This window comes from Hydractinia symbiolongicarpus, chromosome 4 (assembly GCF_029227915.1).
Source record: "Hydractinia symbiolongicarpus strain clone_291-10 chromosome 4, HSymV2.1, whole genome shotgun sequence".
Taxonomy (NCBI): Eukaryota; Metazoa; Cnidaria; class Hydrozoa; order Anthoathecata; family Hydractiniidae; genus Hydractinia; species Hydractinia symbiolongicarpus.
The window spans coordinates 8,583,187-8,604,685 of NC_079878.1; the positions used below are offsets into that span (position 1 = coordinate 8,583,187).

The 21,499-nt window shown below is 34.0% G+C and overlaps 2 protein-coding genes across 2 annotated transcripts; both read left to right on the forward strand.

The window, feature by feature from the left end:
- Window positions 1–840: 840 nt before the first annotated feature.
- Window positions 841–4,181, forward strand: LOC130641097 (chitinase-3-like protein 1). Its single transcript, XM_057447755.1, has 3 exons — window positions 841–2,335; window positions 2,471–2,624; window positions 2,733–4,181. Exons 1-3 carry the CDS (start codon window positions 2,102–2,104, stop codon window positions 3,992–3,994), a joined length of 1,650 nt encoding a protein of 549 aa, XP_057303738.1. The 5' UTR covers window positions 841–2,101; the 3' UTR covers window positions 3,995–4,181.
- Window positions 4,182–11,332: 7,151 nt separating this feature from the next.
- Window positions 11,333–14,680, forward strand: LOC130641095 (acidic mammalian chitinase-like). Its single transcript, XM_057447753.1, has 3 exons — window positions 11,333–11,835; window positions 11,974–12,127; window positions 12,234–14,680. Exons 1-3 carry the CDS (start codon window positions 11,602–11,604, stop codon window positions 13,589–13,591), a joined length of 1,746 nt encoding a protein of 581 aa, XP_057303736.1. The 5' UTR covers window positions 11,333–11,601; the 3' UTR covers window positions 13,592–14,680.
- Window positions 14,681–21,499: the final 6,819 nt, after the last annotated feature.

The window sequence follows — 21,499 nt, forward strand, 5'->3', positions numbered from 1 at the left end:
TAAGGTTTAAATTACGAGTGTATATCAGACTTAATTATCATGAATAAGAAAACTAACCGCAAATGATAATCAAAACGTCTTTGATATCACTAAATGAATCAGAACTTTCTCCAGAAATTGTTATTGTCGGGAAGCTATTCGGCCCTTATATGCAGATTTACTTCACGTAGTTGCGTAGGAAGTATTAAATGACAAGATGCAGTGGTCAACTCGTCATCAACTGCGTGTAATCTTAATAACAGGATACGAGATCTAAATCTAATAAGCTATCAGGATGTACTTCGTCCACTTATACTGGTAATTTTGTTTAATTAATGAGATTTTAGTTTCAGAAGACTATGAAAGTTTCTTGATTGCATTTAAATATTTTCATACAGTTAAATGGAAGATGTAAATTTTGGAAATGAAACTTGAAGAAAACATGCAGAAATTTGTTCATATTTTCATTCGTTTTCTTGTTTTCAGTCTTCGCTAACTAAGTCATTAGAAATCGTAATTAAGTATGACTTGCTGCCAAATACGCCTACGATGATGGCAAAAAAACAATCCATTGATAATTTATACTATGCTCAAAAATAAAACTGCCTAAAATAAATAATACATAGGCTTAACAAATAAAAACTATGTGTATCCAAGAAGGCCTTAATGTGGATTTTGAATTTTAGATTTTTTAACTCGCAGGAAGAGAGAGCAAGTAGAACTAATATTGACTTTAATAAACACGTGAGTCATATAGCTAAAAAAAAGTAGTTTTGTCATCGATCTTTATCTTAGCTATTGTGAATCTCTGATAAAAACTCCTTCTAATTTTTCAGATAAATGAAAACAAGTAGATGATGAAACAAATGAGACAAATATGTACACAATGTCGAAGCAAAAAAATGCAAGAACTAAAATGAATTTTCTTATCAAACATGTAGAATAATGTAAAATATACGTCGTCCCTCTGTTAACCTGGCTTCTGAGTTCCATTTCTCTTTTTATGTGTACGCTTATATGTTGGAGATTATGTTTTTAGGCAAAAAAAGTCTTGACAAGCTTGGTCCTTCTAATTTTTCTACGTAGCCAGTTTTTTGGTACTTGTACCAATAATTTTCCAATAACAGCTAAGCATCCCCTAAAAGCCACATTGTTACCACACTCAAAGAACAATTATTAGCATCTGGACTTTTTTTGAACCTTATTATCAAGGCTGAAGGAATGACTGTAAGAAAAACGCGCCATTTGACGGGACTATACATTTATTGACAGTTTGACCGCCAACTTGCACCAACTGTCATCCTCGAACAAACAATGGATAATTGTTTATAAATTATGTGGGATGTACCAAACAAGATCATGTTCCTGTGTAATTAGATATGCATGAAAAATACTGTCTTTTACCAATTATATTGAAAGGAGCGTTTCTGGACAAAATTTAAAATGTTGTACACATGTAGCACCTTTAAACTCCTAGTATCCTCAATTCAAATTGTTCCTCACTGTGAAGTTGTTCATTAATACTTTTTTACCTATGATCAACCTTCATATTAAGCTAAAATCAGAAGCTTTTGCTATAAACAAAATTTTACGTAATCAAATTTTAAGAAATACAAAAGAATTGGCTTTTTAACGACTAATGTGATGATTACAATCACTAATCTAATTGTTTGAGAGATCGAGTCATGCGATTACCCACGAAAGGCAGACAGGACTAAAATACAACTCATGACTCATATAATCAAAGTGAAAAACATTCAAAGCCAAAAATCTGAAAATTAACATGCATCCACCTATCTTAAATTTTATGAATAAACCTTTTTCGAAATGGCAAGCACAGGTAGCATTGACGTAGCAGGAAATTCCCGTAGAAAGGATTTTTATGTAGGTGAACGCGGGCTGTGAAAAAAGTCATCTATTGATTATTTTGTTAACCACCATTCCGCAATTAAAAGTAATTACATTATTTGTCACTACGTCCTGGATGCAATCACGAACTGATTCCGGATGTCATTTCAGATTAATTACTTCCTATGAAACAGTATAAAGCGCTGCGAGATCGACTGTATTAGCATACAAAGCTTACAAGCTTACAAGGTAGTTGATACAATAGCGAAACGCAATGGTGAAACTGCTGCTGATTTTAGCACTTTTGCATATAGCATCAAGCGAATATATTCGAGTGTGCTATGTTACAAACTGGGCTCATTACAGGCGAGGGGTTGGACATTATAACATTGCAACAAACTATGAAGACAAGCTATGCACGCATATTATTTATGCTTTTGCTAAAGTTACGTCAAGTGGAAGCATATTACCATATGAAGCAATGGATATACCAATAGGCTACAAAGCAGTAAGTTACTTATTATTGTATACAAAACTTTACAACTCTGTTTAAAAGACTTACTAAGAATCCTATGGAAAGTATACCATGTTGTACACTTCTGTTATTATAATTTTCTTTTAAAGAACATTATTCTTTTCTTAGGTCAGTGCCTTTAAAAAAAGGGATCCCAATCTAAAAACATTATTAGCTGTTGGTGGTTGGACGCATAGATCAGTCGGATTTACAGATATTGTAAAAACTCCTGAATCTCGATTAAATTTTATTACAAAAGCTATCAGTTACTTAAAGGAACATGGTAGGCATCTTTCAGGCGATTTGTTCTTACAGAATTGCAATAACAGTAATAAAAATATAATAAATATAAAAACGAATTTCTTCTCTATAAGTGAAACATTTTGTTTAGATTTTAATGGCCTAGATCTGGATTGGGAATACCCAGCACAGCGTGGTTCGCCACCAGGTGATCGACACTTATTTACTTTACTTTGTGAAGAACTGAAGCGTGAATTTTCTAAGCATAAGTTATTGGTGACAGCAGCTGTAGCCGCAGGTGTTTCAAGTGCAACGACTTCGTACGAAATATACGAAATTTCCAAGCATCTTGATTTCATTAATCTGATGTCATACGATCTTCACGGTTCATGGGAAAGCTCAACTGGCCATCACACTGACGCCAGTGAAACTAGACCTACTAGCCAACACAGCGTGTACAACTCAGTAAACCATTGGTTATCAAGTGGTATGGACCCTTCAAAACTAATTTTAGGTTTGGCTTCCTATGGTCGAGGCTGGTCACTTCGAGATGGATGCAGAGAATGGGATTTGGGAACTCGAGGTAAAGGAGGAAACACACCGGGTAACTCAACAATGGCAAGCGGATTTTTGGCCTACTACGAAATCTGTGATATGAAGTTTCAAAATCGAATCTGCACATCTTCAAGTAGTGTAAATGCACCGTATGGTTCAGATGGAAATAACTTTATTGGCTATGAGGATGAAGAAAGCATTGCATACAAAATCAAGAACATTATGAAGAAGAAAAATCTAGGTGGTTTTATGTTCTGGTCTATCGATCTTGATGATTTTTCCAATCATTGTGGTACAGGAAAGTTTCCACTGATTAAAGCAGCAACTGCTGCGGTGGATCAAGATGTACAACCTAGAGCATGCCAAGACATAACACACACTGGAGAATGTCCTCCACCACCAACGTTACCTCCAAGTAAATGTAGAGTGAACCCAATAGGTCCATGGAAAGGTGAATTTGCAGAAGATGAGTGGTGTAGAAACCCAGGAAATTGTCCTGATGGTCCACATTGCACGCATTATAAAGGATGTACAAGTTGTATGTGCGAATGTGATGACGACGTTACAGGTACGTCACCTCCTACAAAATCAACTGTTTCTTCAAAGACTTCGTCAACCCGTTCCACTAAATCTTCAACAATGCTTTCTACCTTATCTTCAACGTCCACTACGTCCACCAATAGCCCTGTTTTACCTGGTACTTGCACTGTCCCGTCTGATCTACAGTTAAGAAAAAGCTGCTATATAAACCCAAAGGGATTGTGGAAAGGTGATGCATTTGACCTGTGGTGTAAAGTAAACTGTGCCACTGAAATAACATGTCATAGCGATATGTGTTGCTGTGATTCGGGGAACTAGCCAATTTTTTGGTCAAAGGAAAACTACAACAAAAGACAGCACGAACGATAAACAGCATTAAAATTTCTGTACGTGCAGGAGGTAATATGATTGTATTCAACGTACCTCATGTTGCTAATAAATTATTGAGCAAAAAATAAATTATTTTAGGGATTATTATCATGGAATTATATTTATCAATATAAAATATACTTTACTCAATGCTTCTTTACTTTAAGTAACAGTTCTTGTTTTACTAATTTTGTTGTTAAACACCAATTTTTATCAAACATCAACATACACCTTCTGATCATGCCAATTCTTCATTGTGAAGAGGAGTTATAGGCAGGACAAAATTGACCTGAATGTAGCATCTGTGTTACGCCTCTTTGTTGTCTCGTAGCTTTACTTACAAAATAAAACTGTTTTAATTCACCAAAATGGGTGTCTGAAGAGAGGCTCCCTTTCTATAAGTGATAAAGAGATATTGTATTGAAAAATGTGTTGCTTACTAAGAACTATCTTTTCGTTTAAATTGATCTTGAAGTAAAAAAGGAAGGCAGACCAAGTTGAAAATCAGACAATTCATAAGAAAAAAAATTAACCTAGCCATATTTCCAATCATTATTATCAGACAGGAGGAGCAGGAGCCACAAAATTAGACATCAAAAACTTTCTAATTTCGCGGTTCAGAATTGGACATTTTTTATTAGACACACGTAATCAGAATTGGACTAGGAAAATTGTTTTTACTTAGGAAGAGAAATCAAGAAATTAAAAAAAGACATATATGACAATATATGAAGACGCACACTGTTTTGAACACCAACTTCACAAATGTCATGTGAAGGGGATATTTCAAAGTTTATAATGCTAAATAAAACCAGTTGACTGAAATACTTAGATGATTAGGACTTTGAGGATGTCTATTTATCAAAAAATTAAAAACCATCATTGTTAGCGTATATGTATTGAGGAAAAATTCACTTAGGTAGAAAGACAATCAATATCCGTCATTTAATTTATGATAACACCACTCCGTTGATGCAAAAAAATTATTTTTGGAAACTTGTTAACCTGTTGCATCTCTCGTGTGGAGCTATAAACGATGACCACGAAGGCATATATGATCATGTACTTTTGGCGAACGTTATAAAGATAGAGAGGCTAAAAGTTTTTTTTCTGACTTCATTAACCCGTCCGTTCCGAAACGGTATAACGACGTAAACAAATTTTTTCGAGTCCATTCGCAATACATACTAGCCGCTGTTACACATACCATTGCATTTTACAAGTACTTTCACAAACACCCGCATGTTATTTGTTATTGTAAATTTTGGTACGTATTACTAATTAAGTAAGTAAATAAACTGGAAGATTTGACGTCCTTGGGGATTCCATCCTAACGGTTGGCTTTTCTACCCCTCCGACTGAATGTTACATTACCGCCAAAGATAAGTACAGCATTGCTGTAACTTGTTTGCCTGCCATACAAGTCAGTTAGCGGTCAGTACAATGCATTTAAAGTGCGGCAGAGTGTGGACTCGAACCAGAAACTTTATGATCAGAAGTCGAATGCGCCACCACTACACTATCTGCCCTTATTACGGACACTTTATGGTGGTGGTGTGACTGAATTTATTAAGAGTGTGAGAAAATAACCTAACCATAAGATAAAAAAAAATTAGGAAAACAAACACGACTAGTAAATTCACGCTTGCATAATTAAAACTATTAATAAGACCAAGCTTGCTTATTAAACCTACCAGAAAGACCAAGCTTGCCTATTTAAAACTACCAGAAAGACCAAGCTTGCTTATTTAAACTACCATTAAGACCAAGCTTGCTTATTTAAAACTACCAGTCAGACAAAGCTTGCTTATTTAAAACTACCAGAAAGACCAAGCTTGCTTATTAAAACTACCAGTCCGACCAAGCTTGCTTATTTAAAACTACCAGTAAGACCAAGATTGCTTATTTAAAATTACCAGTAAGACCACGCTTGATTATTTACAACTACCAGTAATTCCGCCCTTGTTTATTAAAACTACCAATTATTCCACCCTTGTTTATTACAAACTATTAGTTAGTCCAAACCTGCTTATATAAACCTACCAGTAAATTCACCCTTGCTTATTAAAAACTACGACAAGTCCACCCCTATTTTTTAAAAAAACAAGTAAGTCCACTTGTGTTTGTTGTTTGTTTATTTTAAAACGGTTAAACTTGTTAACCTGCTAAACAATTAAAGGCCGAAGTATAGTAGTTACTAAATTCCACAGTCCAAAGTAATGATATTTATCTTCCTACAAAAGTGAGATATCAAATTTTTTTTTGAAAAAAAAGGGATTAAAAAAATTTTTGACAATAAATATTTGTGATGCCAGTTTTTGCTAGTTGTTGTTTTCCGAAAAATTGTCCGCGCACAGGAAAAAACAATCATTGTTGTTATTTCTTTATTTCTTTATTTCTTTATTTCTTTATTTCTTTATTTCTTTATTTCTTTATTTCTTTATTTCTTTATTTCTTTATTTCTTTATTTCTTTATTTCTTTATTTCTTTATTTCTTTATTTCTTTATTTCTTTATTTCTTTATTTCTTTATTTCTTTATTTCTTTATTTCTTTATTTCTTTATTTCTTTATTTCTTTATTTCTTTATTTCTTTATTTCTTTATTTCTTTATTTCTTTATTTCTTTATTTCTTTATTTCTTTATTTCTTTATTTCTTTATTTCTTTACTTCTTTATTGAGGAGCCCTCAATATGTTATGGCTTGTAAATCCCCTTTGTCACAGATCTAAATACGGTAATCATGTTGTTTTCCGGTTCTTTTTTGGTTGTCTGGTAATAACATATTAGTTGGTGGCCTGTGGAAAATCTACAGATCCCCCCGTCTTCTTTATAGCGCATAGGGAGCGTCTTGCTATTCGTGGTACAATTGTGCATAACAGACGGGCGTATACGAGTATTATAATATAGATAACAAGAAAGCTTAAAAGCTTCAGTATGTTGTTGTTTCTATAAGTGACCCAACATATTAGCTTAAAGCTTGGAAATTCAAAAAAAAGGTGTTGACATTTATTTTTGCCCGTTTGACTTACAGACCACGTTATAAAGTCATCCGTTTTTACAGCATCTTAAACAAGAATCTCTCGTTAAACAAAACTACCAAAACTTTTGTGGACACAAGCCAATAAATATCAAAGACTCTATTGTAACAAAAAAGAACAACATGGCGTGGGGGGAGCACAGAAAGCTCATTGAGTCGAAACTAATTACCAATAAATGTCTGAAAAACTTCATGCATGTTTAGAACAACATTGTATCTTCGAAACTGGAACTTTTGCTAGCTTGATTGTTTGAACATTTTGAAATTTTCCGTTTTTCTGTGAGGAAGCTACGAATAAATTTCATACCTGTAGCTAAAGAGCATTGCAAGCGCCATACATTTGCATATCTATCGTTTTTCTCTATAATAAAAGCCGTCGTTTGTCTGCGTGTTCAAAAGGGCGGCGCCGTAGCTTTATTTCTGACCCGCGTCTAATGTTTAACCCGCACCGGATAAATATTCTCGTAAACAATCCAGTTCTCTCCCAGGGTTTTGGCGCCGATTTAATTAACTAATCAACAGTCTTGATTCTATGTATAAACCAAACAAAAACCATTGCATTTTCCGCGGCAATTGTTAGTTCCTAGTTAAACGTTAACGAACGGCATTTTGGTTTCGAAGTGATGCAGTGGTGTTGAGTTGAGGCTGGTAGGTCACTTTCTGATTTTTCTTTCTATATGTTTTCTATAAGATTAATACATTGTCACGTTTTTTAGCCACATATAAATTCTAAAGAACCCAATTTTAGGATTTTGGTAACAAAAGAAAATTTTGAGGGAGCGTCCTAAATTCAGATAGCTAGCTGGTCTTATTTATTGGTATTCGTGTAAGGTGTTTATTCAGCTTTCTATAAGAGCCTTTTATCCTAGCCAACATTATTTATTTATTCAATAATTCTTTAATAAATACAGTTAAGCACATATTCTACAAAAAGAAATTGGTGAGTGATTTTTTTAGTTGGACGGGATAATGCCAATCAGTTTCCTGTGTTTTTATTTAAACTGGAAAAAGTGTATTCCGCCTATATGCATGTGCGACATTGCTTACGTGTACTAAGCGTTCGGTTCAGTTTAAAAAACGGACTATTTCCTTTATTTTTATAGAAACTAAAGTTACAATAAGTCTTTTTTCAAAAGGTACTACGCATATAAGAACGTTTAACACGGTTTATCTGTACTACGTCCTCTGCGCAGTGTTATCAACGGACTGTTTTCTGTGTTTTTACTTAAGTTAAAGCTGCGTTTTTTTCTGAGAAGGGTAATACTCCTATACCGATGTGTAACACGGTTTACCTGCTCTAAGCGCTTAGCCCAGTGTCCATTAAACTTTCACGAAAACTTATTCCGTGAAAGAAAATACTACCGAACAATTATTTTTCCTAGGACGGAAACAGGGGGTTGTACACTGTGTTGTTATTTTAGCTTAGGTTAATATAACAATTATAACACAAACAAAGCTCCACTTGATTTACGACATACTCCATACCTGTACTGAAGCGCTCCATTTGTGTTTCACATTCTGAATCTTATTAGGCGCTCCACCGGGCGAATCTTATTTGGCTACCAGAACCATTAAATAAAGCTAAAGAAATTGGATTGTTATCAAATAGGAAAAGTGCTGACATACAAATATTTATGGCCCCCCTCGTTGCTTACACGCATTTTTTGCAATGTTTTAGAATCTTGTCTGGAAAGTACTTGAAAAGATCACATCATTTGTAACTCTGAACTTTAACAACCTTCCCCGGATACTAAACATTTTCCTGATTAATTCTTCTGAGTTGTCCATATAATGGCATAGTTCGCTTTGCTCTTTCGAGCGTGCTACTCCCGCAGTTTAACAAGAAAACTAATTGCAAATGAGAATCAAAACATTTAATAACTAAATCAATGAAAAGTTCCTCAACAAATTAAGATTGCTGGGAAACATACTGGCTGTTATGCAGATTTAACTCATCTAATGGTGTAAGATGTTTGATATCAAGTTTTCGTCAATTGTGTTCATCTCAATACCAGGATACGAAATCTGATTTCAATACATGTAAATTCACATCCTGTTAGTACAGGATGTGAATTTACATGTATCGGCAATTTTGTTTAATTAATGACTTGTTAGATGCAAAGGCATATGAAAATCTCTTGACTACATTCAAATATTTCCATGCAGTAAATTTGAAAGATTTAGTTTTTAATCTCTTTCACACGTAATAAAAAAATTTAAACAACACAGGAAGTCGTTCGTCTTTTTTATTTATCTTCTTGTTTTTATTCTTCGCCTTATAACTAAATCAGAAATCTGAATTCAAAAAAATCTGAATTCTGTTCTGACTCAAAATAAGCCTACGATAATAGCAAAAAAATAACAATCTATTGATAATGTATACTATGCTAAGAAATGATACTGTCACAGAAATTCTTTTTGTGGGGTTTGACTTTCAGTTCTATTAACTCAATGTGTATTATATTGTTTTTCTCGCATGAAGAGAGAGCAAGTAGAACTAGTATTGACTTTGTTAACTACTGGAGAGAAGTAGTTAAATGAGCAGTTTCCTCATTTCGTAAAGTTTATATTCAATATCGTTGATCCTTAACCCTATTCCAACTAATGGTCGCTCTCACCCCTCCCCCCCCCCCAGTTTTTGTTGCAAAACGTTTTATAGGATTATGATATGGCCCTAAAATTTTCTGACTTTTTCTAAAATTTATTTAGCAATATTTTGCCGTAATTTTTTTTGGAAAAAATTATGCTCACCTTTAGCATTTCTTCAATTTACTCAGGTTGTCAAAATCCAAAAAGTATATACATTTGGCTGAAATAAGTCAATTTCAATACTTTTACTATTGTTTTAAAATATGGAATAAAAAAATATACTCAAATGTGACATTTACTCATTTTGACACGAATATGTACCATATTCGTGTCAAAATGAGTAATGACAATGCATTAGTAAAATTACTAATGCATTGTCATCTGTTGTCATAGAAAAAAGACAATAAGTTAATAAAAAATGAAATATATACCATTATATATCATTGTTTGCAAATTTTACAGAGATTATATATATCTACTTATTTTTTATTGTTAGCGAAATTCAAATAATTATCTTTATATCAACGTATGTTGATTTTCAGTAAAGACAAATTCCGTCCTTCTTATCGATGACGATGACGTCATAATATGCGTGACATAAAATAGAGCCGTAGCTAATGAAATCATTTCTGTCATTTGATTAAGTCCAAGAGTCCAATGTAAGGGGCCTTGATAAAAATAATGACGTCATCATTATTTTTTATCAAATCGATTTTATGTATCAAATACTAACTCCCTACCAAATTTGAAGTAATTTGCCTTTCTTAATCAGAAGATACATAGGGGGGATCAAATGTTGACCCCCCCCCCCCTCAGCGATTGAGAGGCCTTAAAAGCCCAGGTAAGAAAGAAATAAAAGCAAGTTAATAATAAAAAATTAAGTAGTCGAGTTAAAAGACTTCATGGACTACAATACACTTTATCAGCAATCTCGTAACGCAACGCAAAATATACGTTATCCTTGAGTGAAGATTTCTAGGTCTTCCTTTATAAATAAAAAAATAGGGGCTAGTAGGATACAGAATTTTTTTGTATGTTTAACATCATAATGCTGAAACTTGTTCCCTTAGACAGAAATGTCTTCTTTATTTTACGTATCCAGCCTTTCGCCACTTGTATCAATTATTTTAGAATTCAAAATTCAAAATTCACCTGCTTTTATTTTGCATTTATTACCACCACTAACGCAATTAATAATTGTAGGCAAAATTCTACGATTAAATGGAACTGCAATTTCACTGATTGGTGCCCCACCAAGTTGTCCAATTGTTATCATCAAACAAACAATAGATAACTTTGTATAGATGTGTGGCATGCATTAAACAAGATCAAGTTCCTGTGTAATTAGATGAAAGGCTATGTCATTATGTTCAGTTGAGAAATGTTATTGAGAGGACAAGTTCTGAACAGGATTTGACATGTTGTAGTCAGGTAAAACCTTTAAACTCTCAGTAGCTCAATACATGATTTCCGGCAATTTATCTTTTTTACTTGGTAAAACGGAATAAGTAAGCATATCTATCTACTTTGACTAAATTTTATATTTGATTAAGAGATCAACCATCAGATTACCCACAAAAGAAAAAAAAATGCTGAAATACAACGCATGACTTAATTTAATCAAACTGAAAAACAAATTCTAAACATAATCAAGTTACAATTTTACGCAAATTTTGAGCAAAGGCTGCATTTAAGCAGCAGGAAATTCGCATGAAAAGAATTTATACGTAGTTGACACTTACTATTGATCATTTTGTTGACCCATATTCCGTAATTAATTTAATTGCATCATTTTGTAACTACTTCCTGGACCAACTGTGTGACAATCTCATTTATTACTTCCTGTGAAACAATATAAAAAGCTGTGATCTCGACTGTATTGGCATACAAATATTATCTTATAAACTAATTGATACAACAGCAGATCGCAATGGTGAAACTGCTACTGTTTTTCGCTCTTTTGCACATAGCATCAAGCGAATATATTCGAGTGTGCTATGTTACAAACTGGGCTCAAAACAGACAAGGGGTTGGACATTATAACATTTCAACAGACTATGAAGACAAGCTATGCACGCATATTATTTATGCTTTTGCTAACGTTACGTCAGATGGAAGTATCTTACCATATGAAAAAACGGATATACCAATAGGCTACAAAGCAGTAAGTTATTTATTATTGTTTACAAAATTAAAAAATCTGCTTAAAAGGCTTAAGACAATCATAGGAAGTCTAACAAAGCTTTATAATTTCTGCATTAAACTTTTTATCAAAGAAGTAATAACATTATTTTTTGTTTAGGTCAATGCCTTTAAAAAAAGGGATCCCAATTTAAAAACATTATTAGCTGTTGGTGGATGGATACACGGATCAGTTGGATTTACAGATATCGTAAAAACTCCTGAAGGTCGATGGAATTTCATTACAAAAGCCATCAGTTACTTAAAGAAACATGGTAGGCAATTTTACGCGGTTTGTTCTTACAGAATTGCAATAACAGTAATAAAAATATAATAAATATAAAAATGAACCACTTCTCTATAAGTGAAATATTTTTTTAGATTTTAATGGCCTAGATCTGGATTGGGAATACCCAGCACAGCGTGGTTCGCCACCAGGTGATCGACACTTATTTACTTTACTTTGTGAAGAGCTGAAGCGTGAATTTTCTAAGCATAATTTATTGGTAACAGCAGCTGTAGCCGCAGGTGTCCCAAGTGCAACGATTTCATACGAAATATACGAAATTTCCAAGCATCTCGATTTCATTAATTTAATGTCATATGATCTTCACGGTTCATGGGAAAGCTCAACTGGCCATCACACTGACGCCAATGAAGCTAGACCTATTTACGAACACAGTGTGTACATTTCAGTAGACTATTGGTTATCAAGTGGTATGGACCCTTCTAAGCTAATTTTAGGTTTGGCTGCCCATGGTCGAGGTTGGTTACTTCGAGATGGATGCAGAGAATGGAATTTGGGAACTCGAGGAAGAGGGGGAAGCACACGCGGTAACTCAACAAGAGCAAGAGGGATTTTGGCCTACTACGAAATCTGTGACATACAGTTTCAAAATCGCATCTGTACCTCTTCAAGTAGTGTTAATGCACCATATGGTTCCAATGGGCAAGATTTTATAGGCTATGATGATGAAGAGAGCATTGCATACAAAGTTAAGAACATTATGAAGAAGAAAAATCTTGGTGGCTTTATGTTCTGGACTATAGATCTTGATGATTTTTCCAATCATTGTGGTACAGGAAAGTTTCCACTGATTAAAGCAGCAACTGCTGCGGTGGATCAAGATATACAACCTAGAGCATGCCAAAACATAACACACACTGGAGAATGTCCTCCACCACCAACGTTGCCTCCAAATAAGTGCAGAGTGAACCCTATAGGTCCATGGAAAGGCAGAATTGAGGAAGATGAGTGGTGTAAGGACCCAGACAATTGTCCTAATAGTCCATACTGTGTGCATTATAAAGGATGTACAAGCTGTGTGTGTGAATGTGACGACGACGTGACAGGCACGGCACCTCCCACGATATCGACTGTTTTTACAAAGGCTTCAACAACCCTTCCTACTAAGTCTTCTACAACCTGTTCAACAACGTCTTCAACAACATTTTCTACAAAACCTTCAACAACTCTTTCTACGAAGTATTCTACAACCCTTTCTACAAAGTCTTCAACAACGCTTTCTACCTTATCTAAAATCTCTACTACATCCACCGAAAGTCCTGTTTTACCAGGCGCTTGCACTGTCCCGACTGATCAGCGATTAAGACGAAGTTGCTACATAAACCCACAGGGATTGTGGAAAGGTGATGCAATTGACCTGTGGTGCAAAGCAAACTGTCGTTTTGTAAAAACATGCGCAACCAATATGTGTTGCTGTGATTCTGGTAACTAATAATTTTTAGTCAAAAGAAGACAACGACAATATAAAACACGAACGATAACAGCATCTAAATGAAATAGAGATGTGTACACTTGCAAGATTTAAATGTGGTTCTGTTCACAAACCTGGTTATGTTAATAAATTACTTAACAAACGATAATTTAGGGTTTGTAATCCTGCATTTATATTTATAAGAATAAGATATACTTTAAAAATTCTTTTTTTTTAATTAAAGTAAAAGTCATTGTTGTACTTTTTTTGTTAATTAAACCTTAACTTTTTGACCATCCCCACTCTTTTTTATGAATGGGCACGGCAGGTTTAATAGCATTAAATAGAATGGGTAATGATATCCGATGCAAGAGATTGCATGAATACTCTTTTTAACAATATTATTGTCTCTGAATGTGTGGTGTCGACATAACTCTTACATTGTCGATTTGTAAAGGCCTGGTTTGTAAAAGTAGGATTTAGACGTCACTTAGATTTTCGTGGAAGTCCAGCGACTCTTGTCTAGTTGCGATAAAAAAAATTACAGTCCACTTCACAAGTATAGAGGTAAATTTTGATTAGGATATATTTTTGCAAAGGCAGCTATTTCTGTTTCAAATCTTGATTCGCAAAAAAAATAAATATTGCTAACCACCTTATTCGTAAGAATAAACGCAGCAAAAGTTTCTGCAACTTAAGTTGGCGTGGAAAAAAGGGAAATAAAGGAGAGACAGTGGCAGCCTAAAAATCAATTTTAGGCTAGAGAAAAAAAATTATAGATTTATAAATTCTAAGATAACTACTTTAATAACAAATAAATTACTACATTTTACAACTAAGTATCTATATATGTTTCTAACAACATTTTTATAGAATTTTCATCGCTGTATGGGGTGAAAATAAGTAAGGTTTAAGATGTACTTACCAGTAAGTTTTATAAAGTAAGTTCTTTGCCTTGAGATAACTAAGAATATTTTACTATCACAGTATGTACTGTAACAGCATTTTATAACCTTCGTTTAAACTTCTTTGAACTTAAGAAATATCTGTGACCAGCAACAATATTTTTTTCATGCTTTGAGTCTCTTTTCCTCAACAAGCAACGAACTTCGAAGGATAAAGTTTGCTATGATGAGATAGCGCCAAATTTGAATAAATATACAGACCGTAAATATTCAACAACAAATCGAACGCGCAATATGGTGGTTTCGTCTTTATTCACGAACCTTTTTTTACTTTCGTTATCTTTACTCCCAAAGTAACTATCAATTTGTTCAGAATATGCAGTAGCTAGTATAAAGTAATAAATATATCTTCGCCATATGTTGTTCAACATTTTTTGCCATTTTGATTTTTAACTTTTCTTGATTCATTTTTTTGAGCGTATTGACTTGTGACCTGAGAAATACATTCCATAATTTTTTAATTTAGTCACCCGTTTGGAAAATGTGTAAAAATACCCAATTTTAAATAATTTAGCACTCACGAACATGTAAACAAAACTGGTGTTGTCGTTCTGCAAAGTTTTAGGTGAAAATTTACCGTTTTTACGTAAAAAACATCAAATTTTTATAACTCTACGAATATTTTTAATATCAAAACATTTTTAGTCTTTGTTTCTAGACCTTTGTGTTATGATAGCTTTAACATGTAAATTCATTTATTATGAAGCAGACCAAGCCAGTCGGTCTGGTCTTTAAAAACAAACACTGTCCTCATGAACTTTTATTCAGCAGTTCGCCCCTTCTTTAATAAATGACTCTTATCCTTATACATGGCTTTAAGTTACTAAGTCTTTGATTATCTCCTCTAATTTTAATCGACGCTCTCTGTAGGCAGCTAATCAGCAAAAAAAAAATGCTGGTGTTTTTTTATTGCTTCACGCACGTTGTTTTGTTGATTAATTTTTATAACGATTGTCCTGCCAAATTACCTCCCAATTAACTGCAAGAGGTGAAGCTGTCGCAAAATTACCGATGACTTCGATTTGAATCTCTTGAGGTCGAATTGGTGAGAATTGAGAAATGAAAGACGGCATACCGGACATATACATCAAGAAGCTCCTTTAATTCGTGTTAATGGTTAGCAGGAAAGAAGGTTTAAGCCCTAACATTTCTGGAGGGCTTCGTTAAAAACATATAATAATACAATATTATGATAAACTGCGCAGTAGTCAACGTTCTAATGCGCAGTAAAACTCTGTTTACTGCGCAGTAAGTGTCAAAGAGAATAGAATAGTTAGTCCACTGCGCAGTAGAAAATTTTCTACTGCGCAGTAGTGGTATTTTTACTGCGCAGTAGTGTGTCTGTTTTTGGAAGGTGGCACTAATAACAAGAAAGCCGGGCGGCTATAAAACTGGGTAACTAATGGAGCCACTGCAAACCCAGTTTACCCGTTGCGAAAAGATAACATCGCAGAATGTAACATTATGTTGCATCGTTTCGCTTATTCATTCCCAACGTATATAAATAGGAAGTTTTCAAAACGCTGAAAATGTAGGCACCACTTGGAAAAAGGTTTTGCGGTACGTGCCTGTTCGTGAATCCTCTGCTTCGCGGTTAAATCCCGAAAATAATAAAATTTCGCTCATATAAGTAGATATCTAAAATCTTGCAAAGTCTTCCTGTATTCACAGAAATTAAGAAAGACATATATCAATATCTTTTCTTTCACAAAAACTATCGCAGTACAACAAAATACCAACAATTTGCAATAAAATATAGATGGTGTAACAACTCCACTGCGCTTATGAAGGCTGTGACAATTCATTGCTGAAAGAAATAGGATCACGCTAAAAGGCTTTCCCTATGAAACACAAAGATGGCAACGTTTGCAAGAATATATAGAAAAATATATACACGTAAAAAAAGAATCTAGATTTACTTGAATTCAAGAATGATTCCACTCTATCGTAATTTTCAGTAATATTGTTTCTTTCCTGCTAAAAAATAACTAAGAACGACTATATATGTTTCTTCTTCGGAAGTCTGTACAACATTCTCAACTTTTTCTTTTTCATATTCTTCCAAAGTAATCGACACCAATGATTTATCAGATGTATCATATCTAGTAATAACACGTGACTGAAGCATTGTTTTAGCAAGTGAAGCTATCTTTTTAATAGGAATAGAAAAGTAATGTTCTAAAATTTCATGATGACAATCATACTTGATTTTTTCGTTATGGTTAGAAGAGTGAAGCAAACTTTCGACAAAACTTTGCATTGATCCATGAGAAGCATTTTGTCATAGTTGCCACGTTTGATCATTCCTTTGTCCTCATTTGAAGCATCAAGGCTATGCTTGCAATTGATACACACATACTTTGTCTAAAAAGACTTCATGTCCATTGAAGCGATTATACCGACAACTGAAGTTATGGAATGATCGATCAAATCTTTATCTCCCAATTTTACACGTTTCCTAACTTCTAATTCGACAGTGTTGAATTGGGTTGATGTCAATAAACGCTGCGATAAATAGCCGTTAAATTACCAGATATTTTTTTTCATTGCGATGTTGATTTAACTATTTAGTTTTTGTTGTTTGAGAACAAATTGTGAAAAAGATATATAATCAGAGCACGAAGCAAACCTTTTTTTGTAATTCAAAAGTCGTTGGATAAAATATTTGACAGGAGAAAGCTTTGTATCTCGCTCAACCTGATAACCGAAATACCATTGCAGAATAAATTTGGAAAAGCTAGTTCCTCGCAATTTTTGTCTGAATATATAGTCACAGGACGTTTTCCTTTACCGGGAGCGATGTCAATGCATTCATTATTCATATTTATTGGCAAAATTACGCTTTCTGCTGCTCCTTGGCGAAGACAATCTAATAGATTTTCACATGTTTCATCTTCAGAAGAATTCTCTTCAAGCTCAAGTTCAATATCAATTTCCTCATCTTTGTCTATGTTAAGAAGTTCCAAAGGAATTTGATCTAAATTAATTTCAATATCCTTGTAAAAGTTATTGTTTGCTTTAGGATAGAGCAAAGCACTTCCAAATTTTTCAGGTCCTTTGAAGGAAAGCTTTTTCTTCAGCTTCACTAAAATTACACCTGAAGAATTACTGCTTCGGGGTAATGATTCACATTGCTATGGAAATGTTACATATTGCACCCGCTATTTTAGGCATTTGACCTTTGGACATGATGGCAATTTTTTTGAATAGCAAACGTTTTGAGATCAATGCAACTTCTAACTTATTCAAAGAGCAAATTTCCTCTGGTATAAGAGAAACACCTAATTTGTTGAAAGCTGCTTGGGCCGGAACTTTATTTTTTTTTAAATGTGAAGAACAAGTTAGGCAAATGTATTGCTTTCCATTGGTGCGAGGCGTACCAGCTGAAACAACAACACTTGCAAAATCATCTTCGAAATTACATATTTTGAAGCACTTGACAGATCTTTTATACAATAACCTGTGACACACTACACATACATATTTTGGTCCCTGGCTTAATTTTTTTATAAATGAATCAACACTTTTTTTCATCAAATTTTGTTACTTCATACCACTACCAGAGTTTGTTGGCGCTGAGCTTTGGTTTGCAGTGTTCACTTTCATAGACTGCTTCATATTGCCTTCAGATATTTCAGTTTTGACCTTAACGGTACATGTTTTTTTCGTGTTGTTTTAAATGATGGCAATTGGCTTTCAGACTTATGCTTTCTCAATGCGGTGTACCTCTCCACAGATGTAAATTTCTCACAAGAAACTTGAATATTATGGATGTCATACTGTGTTTCAAATTCTGCATTTCCATGATAAACATAAGTTATATAATTTGTTAAATCATCTAGATTTGCAAATTTCAAAATTATGGCACTTCCATCAGCCGCTGGTAAGCCCATGTCATCAAGACTATGTGAATCAACAAGATATAACATGTTACATTTTGAAACGATAGAAAATAATGAACAAAATTGCGCTGAAGCAATAAATGGTGAAAGGTTTCTTCAATTCTGTCTGGCTGTCAGGTCTGTTGTCAATGAAGCTAATGACATCGTTTTCAAAGGAAACAGGAAAGATTCTCTATCTCGACAAGCCTTGGCAGATCTGCACAACTTAGGAAAGTGCCTCCAGGTTGCTTTGTGTATAGCAAATCACCTTTTTCAACCACTGATTCTAAATCATTTTCATTCCATCTTGCAATCGACTTTATTACAGAAAAACAAATGCCATACAAAGCTACACACATGCACTGAGTACCTCTTGTAGTACCAAATTTTTGGGTCCCCTGATTAAAGGTCGCTCTGATAATGGAAACGAAGCTGTACAGACCTGGATTTTGTTCAATATGTCCTAGAATTAATGTGATAGAAATGACAGAAAGAAAATATGTGAAAAATGGTTGCAATGTTTGCTGGAAAAGTTCGAAAATGCTGGACGGATTCCTGGCCTTCTTTTGGGTGAAGACTCGGGCACGAGATGAATTTAAACAGTGGTGATAGCCAGGATTCGTTAGCAGAATAGTTTCATTAATGATTACAAACATAATGACAGATAATAGAACGTAATAAAATACCCCAATTTTGTGTTTATCTTGTTGTCTCCAGGGGATCTCCAGGTCGCAAGAAAATTAAACGAGCGGAAATTGAAAAAGCTAGAGATTTTGCTGATGCATGCAAAAAACAGACCATTGTATTTTCTCATAGTTGATTGGATAAAAAAACAAAAGATTCTGGCGATGAATTTCTGAACGCGTGATCCAGGCAAGGATACACAGACCCGAGAGATCAGGTTTTTAGCTACGACAAAGAAAAAACGCGTGTGATACTAGAAACTGGTTACCAAGTTAATGAAAGGGAAAAAATTAACATGTTTTTAAAATTTAATTTCACACTAAAAATAAGAGGGAATTTTGACCTTTGCACTAAAATAAATAACAACATTTTTTATTAAGTTTTATTTTTTATTAAGTGTTATTTTATTTTTTCTTATCACTCTTTTCTTACATCGACTTTCCTTATTTGTTACTTATTTTACTTTGTTTATGAAAAATATATGGAAAACGCGAACAAGCACATGGACGATAAAGATGATGAAGATCCTTTTTTTAGAATTAAGTTTGTAAACAAAGCTATTCTATCTTTTATCATAGATCACTTAAAAAAAAATAAAAAGAATATAAAGAAAACATGATTAGTGATAACAGCAGTGTCGCACTAAAAATTAGAGGAAATAAATTGAGATATTCAAAAAGGCCATTCACATTAATTGGAGGACACATTAAATTAGAAGAATTGACAAAAGCATAAAGCATGTAAAACATCCCTTACCTAGACATTGTTGTCAAAAATATAGTTATTTTATTAACCTCGCACCCAGGACATCTTTAATCCTTTCTAAACACGGCACGGCGATGGAAGCACGCAACCCTGGAAATTATTGCAATGGAGGACGGAATTTCAAAGTTCGCAACCACAATTCGTTTCTATGTACATAACACGCTTCCCGAACTTGTCAACATTTCCTTTTCAATGTTTACAGTGGACTTAGGACATAGGATCTTAATTTATTTGGTTAGTTCAAAAATCTAAAACGGTACTATTTTATCTGACTCAACTGCAGCTGTGGAGAAGGTTGTTCCACCTTTGGGCAAGTTAGTTCGCTTTTAAAATTGTTACTCGGCCTAAAACTTTGCCAAAGTAAAAACTTTGCAGCACACCGGCTGCAGAGTAATGGCAAAAACGTCTTTTGCAAAAATATTATGTCCAGAGTTGACGATGCCTTTAAGATACGGTTGCTTTTCTGTAGGATTGTTAATCCTCCACTTCACTAACTGTTTTTATATATACTGGAAAACACGCTTGTTAACTTGTTTTTTTGCCTTGATAAATATTTGCTGTGCAACCTCGTGTTGCCAGGACTTTTTTTGTAATATAGATATCACAGGGCAAAAAGATTCTATGAACCAGGCTGAGGTTGTGGAAACTCAAAGTTGGTAGATTTATGTGATGTTTTATTCGACATCTCAGTACAGGTGTTTATTATGCTTTATTATGTTTTACCCATATTAATCTTTGTTCGAGAATTTCTTTTAATTCTTCAGTGATCTAAGGTGTACATGCTGTATACGAATGTGGGGGGGGGGGGGGGGTCGATCTTCCTATTGAAGCGCTTTATTGCAAACGAAAAAAAAACTTGTACGAATGTACGCAATTTCTTACACAAATACCGAATGTTTTTTAATCAGAACGATTTTAAACATATACGCCTACAAATAGGTTAATAACTTGGTGGATATAAACCAAATACTTAGCTACAAATACCTTATTGTTTATCTGAAACTTTTAATGAACGTATATTGAACGCTACTGATTATCCCTTCTTTATATACGCTGTATAATAATTTGATTTCTAAGTTTTTCAGGTGAATTTTAAAACAATTGGGAGATCGGGTTTGGCGCGTGTCAAACTTTTGCCTCATGATTCCTTTTGATAACAGAGTTAGGCTGTAAATCCAATTATTACCTCACAGGACGTTATACTTTACCGAGTACAGTGATTTCAATGAATTAAGGGGTAGTTTCGAGTAATTGCTAACATCAAAATTCCAGGAGGGATAGGATCTAAATTTTGTCACACTGTTGTCTAATAGATAAATCTGGGAACTGACTTTCAGAGTTGTACAACATAACAGAAGAAAGTTATTATAAGAGGTAGCCTCCCCCTATCCTGGACCGAATAAGTTAAACAGTACTCTGTTGAAAAAAAACTTGTCTCATTTGATAATCGAACAACGTGCGACGCTGATTACCATGATCTTAATACAACCCATAACTTGATACATCAAATGCATTGACGGTGAAACCTGTTATTATTTTTACCAACTAGTTTAAAAAGGTGAATCACATAAATAATGCGAGAATCAATCAATACTTGTTAAGATTCTCAAAAGTTGACAATCCTGAACGTAAAT

Coding starts and splice junctions, on each gene's coding strand:
- LOC130641097 (XM_057447755.1), top strand. CDS start 2,102: ATGGTGAAACTGCTGCTGATTTTAGCACTTTTGCATATAGCATCAAGC. Junction 2,336..2,470: donor TACCAATAGGCTACAAAGCA/GTAAGTTACTTA, acceptor TTCTTTTCTTAG/GTCAGTGCCTTTAAAAAAAG. Junction 2,625..2,732: donor CAGTTACTTAAAGGAACATG/GTAGGCATCTTT, acceptor CATTTTGTTTAG/ATTTTAATGGCCTAGATCTG.
- LOC130641095 (XM_057447753.1), top strand. CDS start 11,602: ATGGTGAAACTGCTACTGTTTTTCGCTCTTTTGCACATAGCATCAAGC. Junction 11,836..11,973: donor TACCAATAGGCTACAAAGCA/GTAAGTTATTTA, acceptor TTTTTTGTTTAG/GTCAATGCCTTTAAAAAAAG. Junction 12,128..12,233: donor CAGTTACTTAAAGAAACATG/GTAGGCAATTTT, acceptor ATATTTTTTTAG/ATTTTAATGGCCTAGATCTG.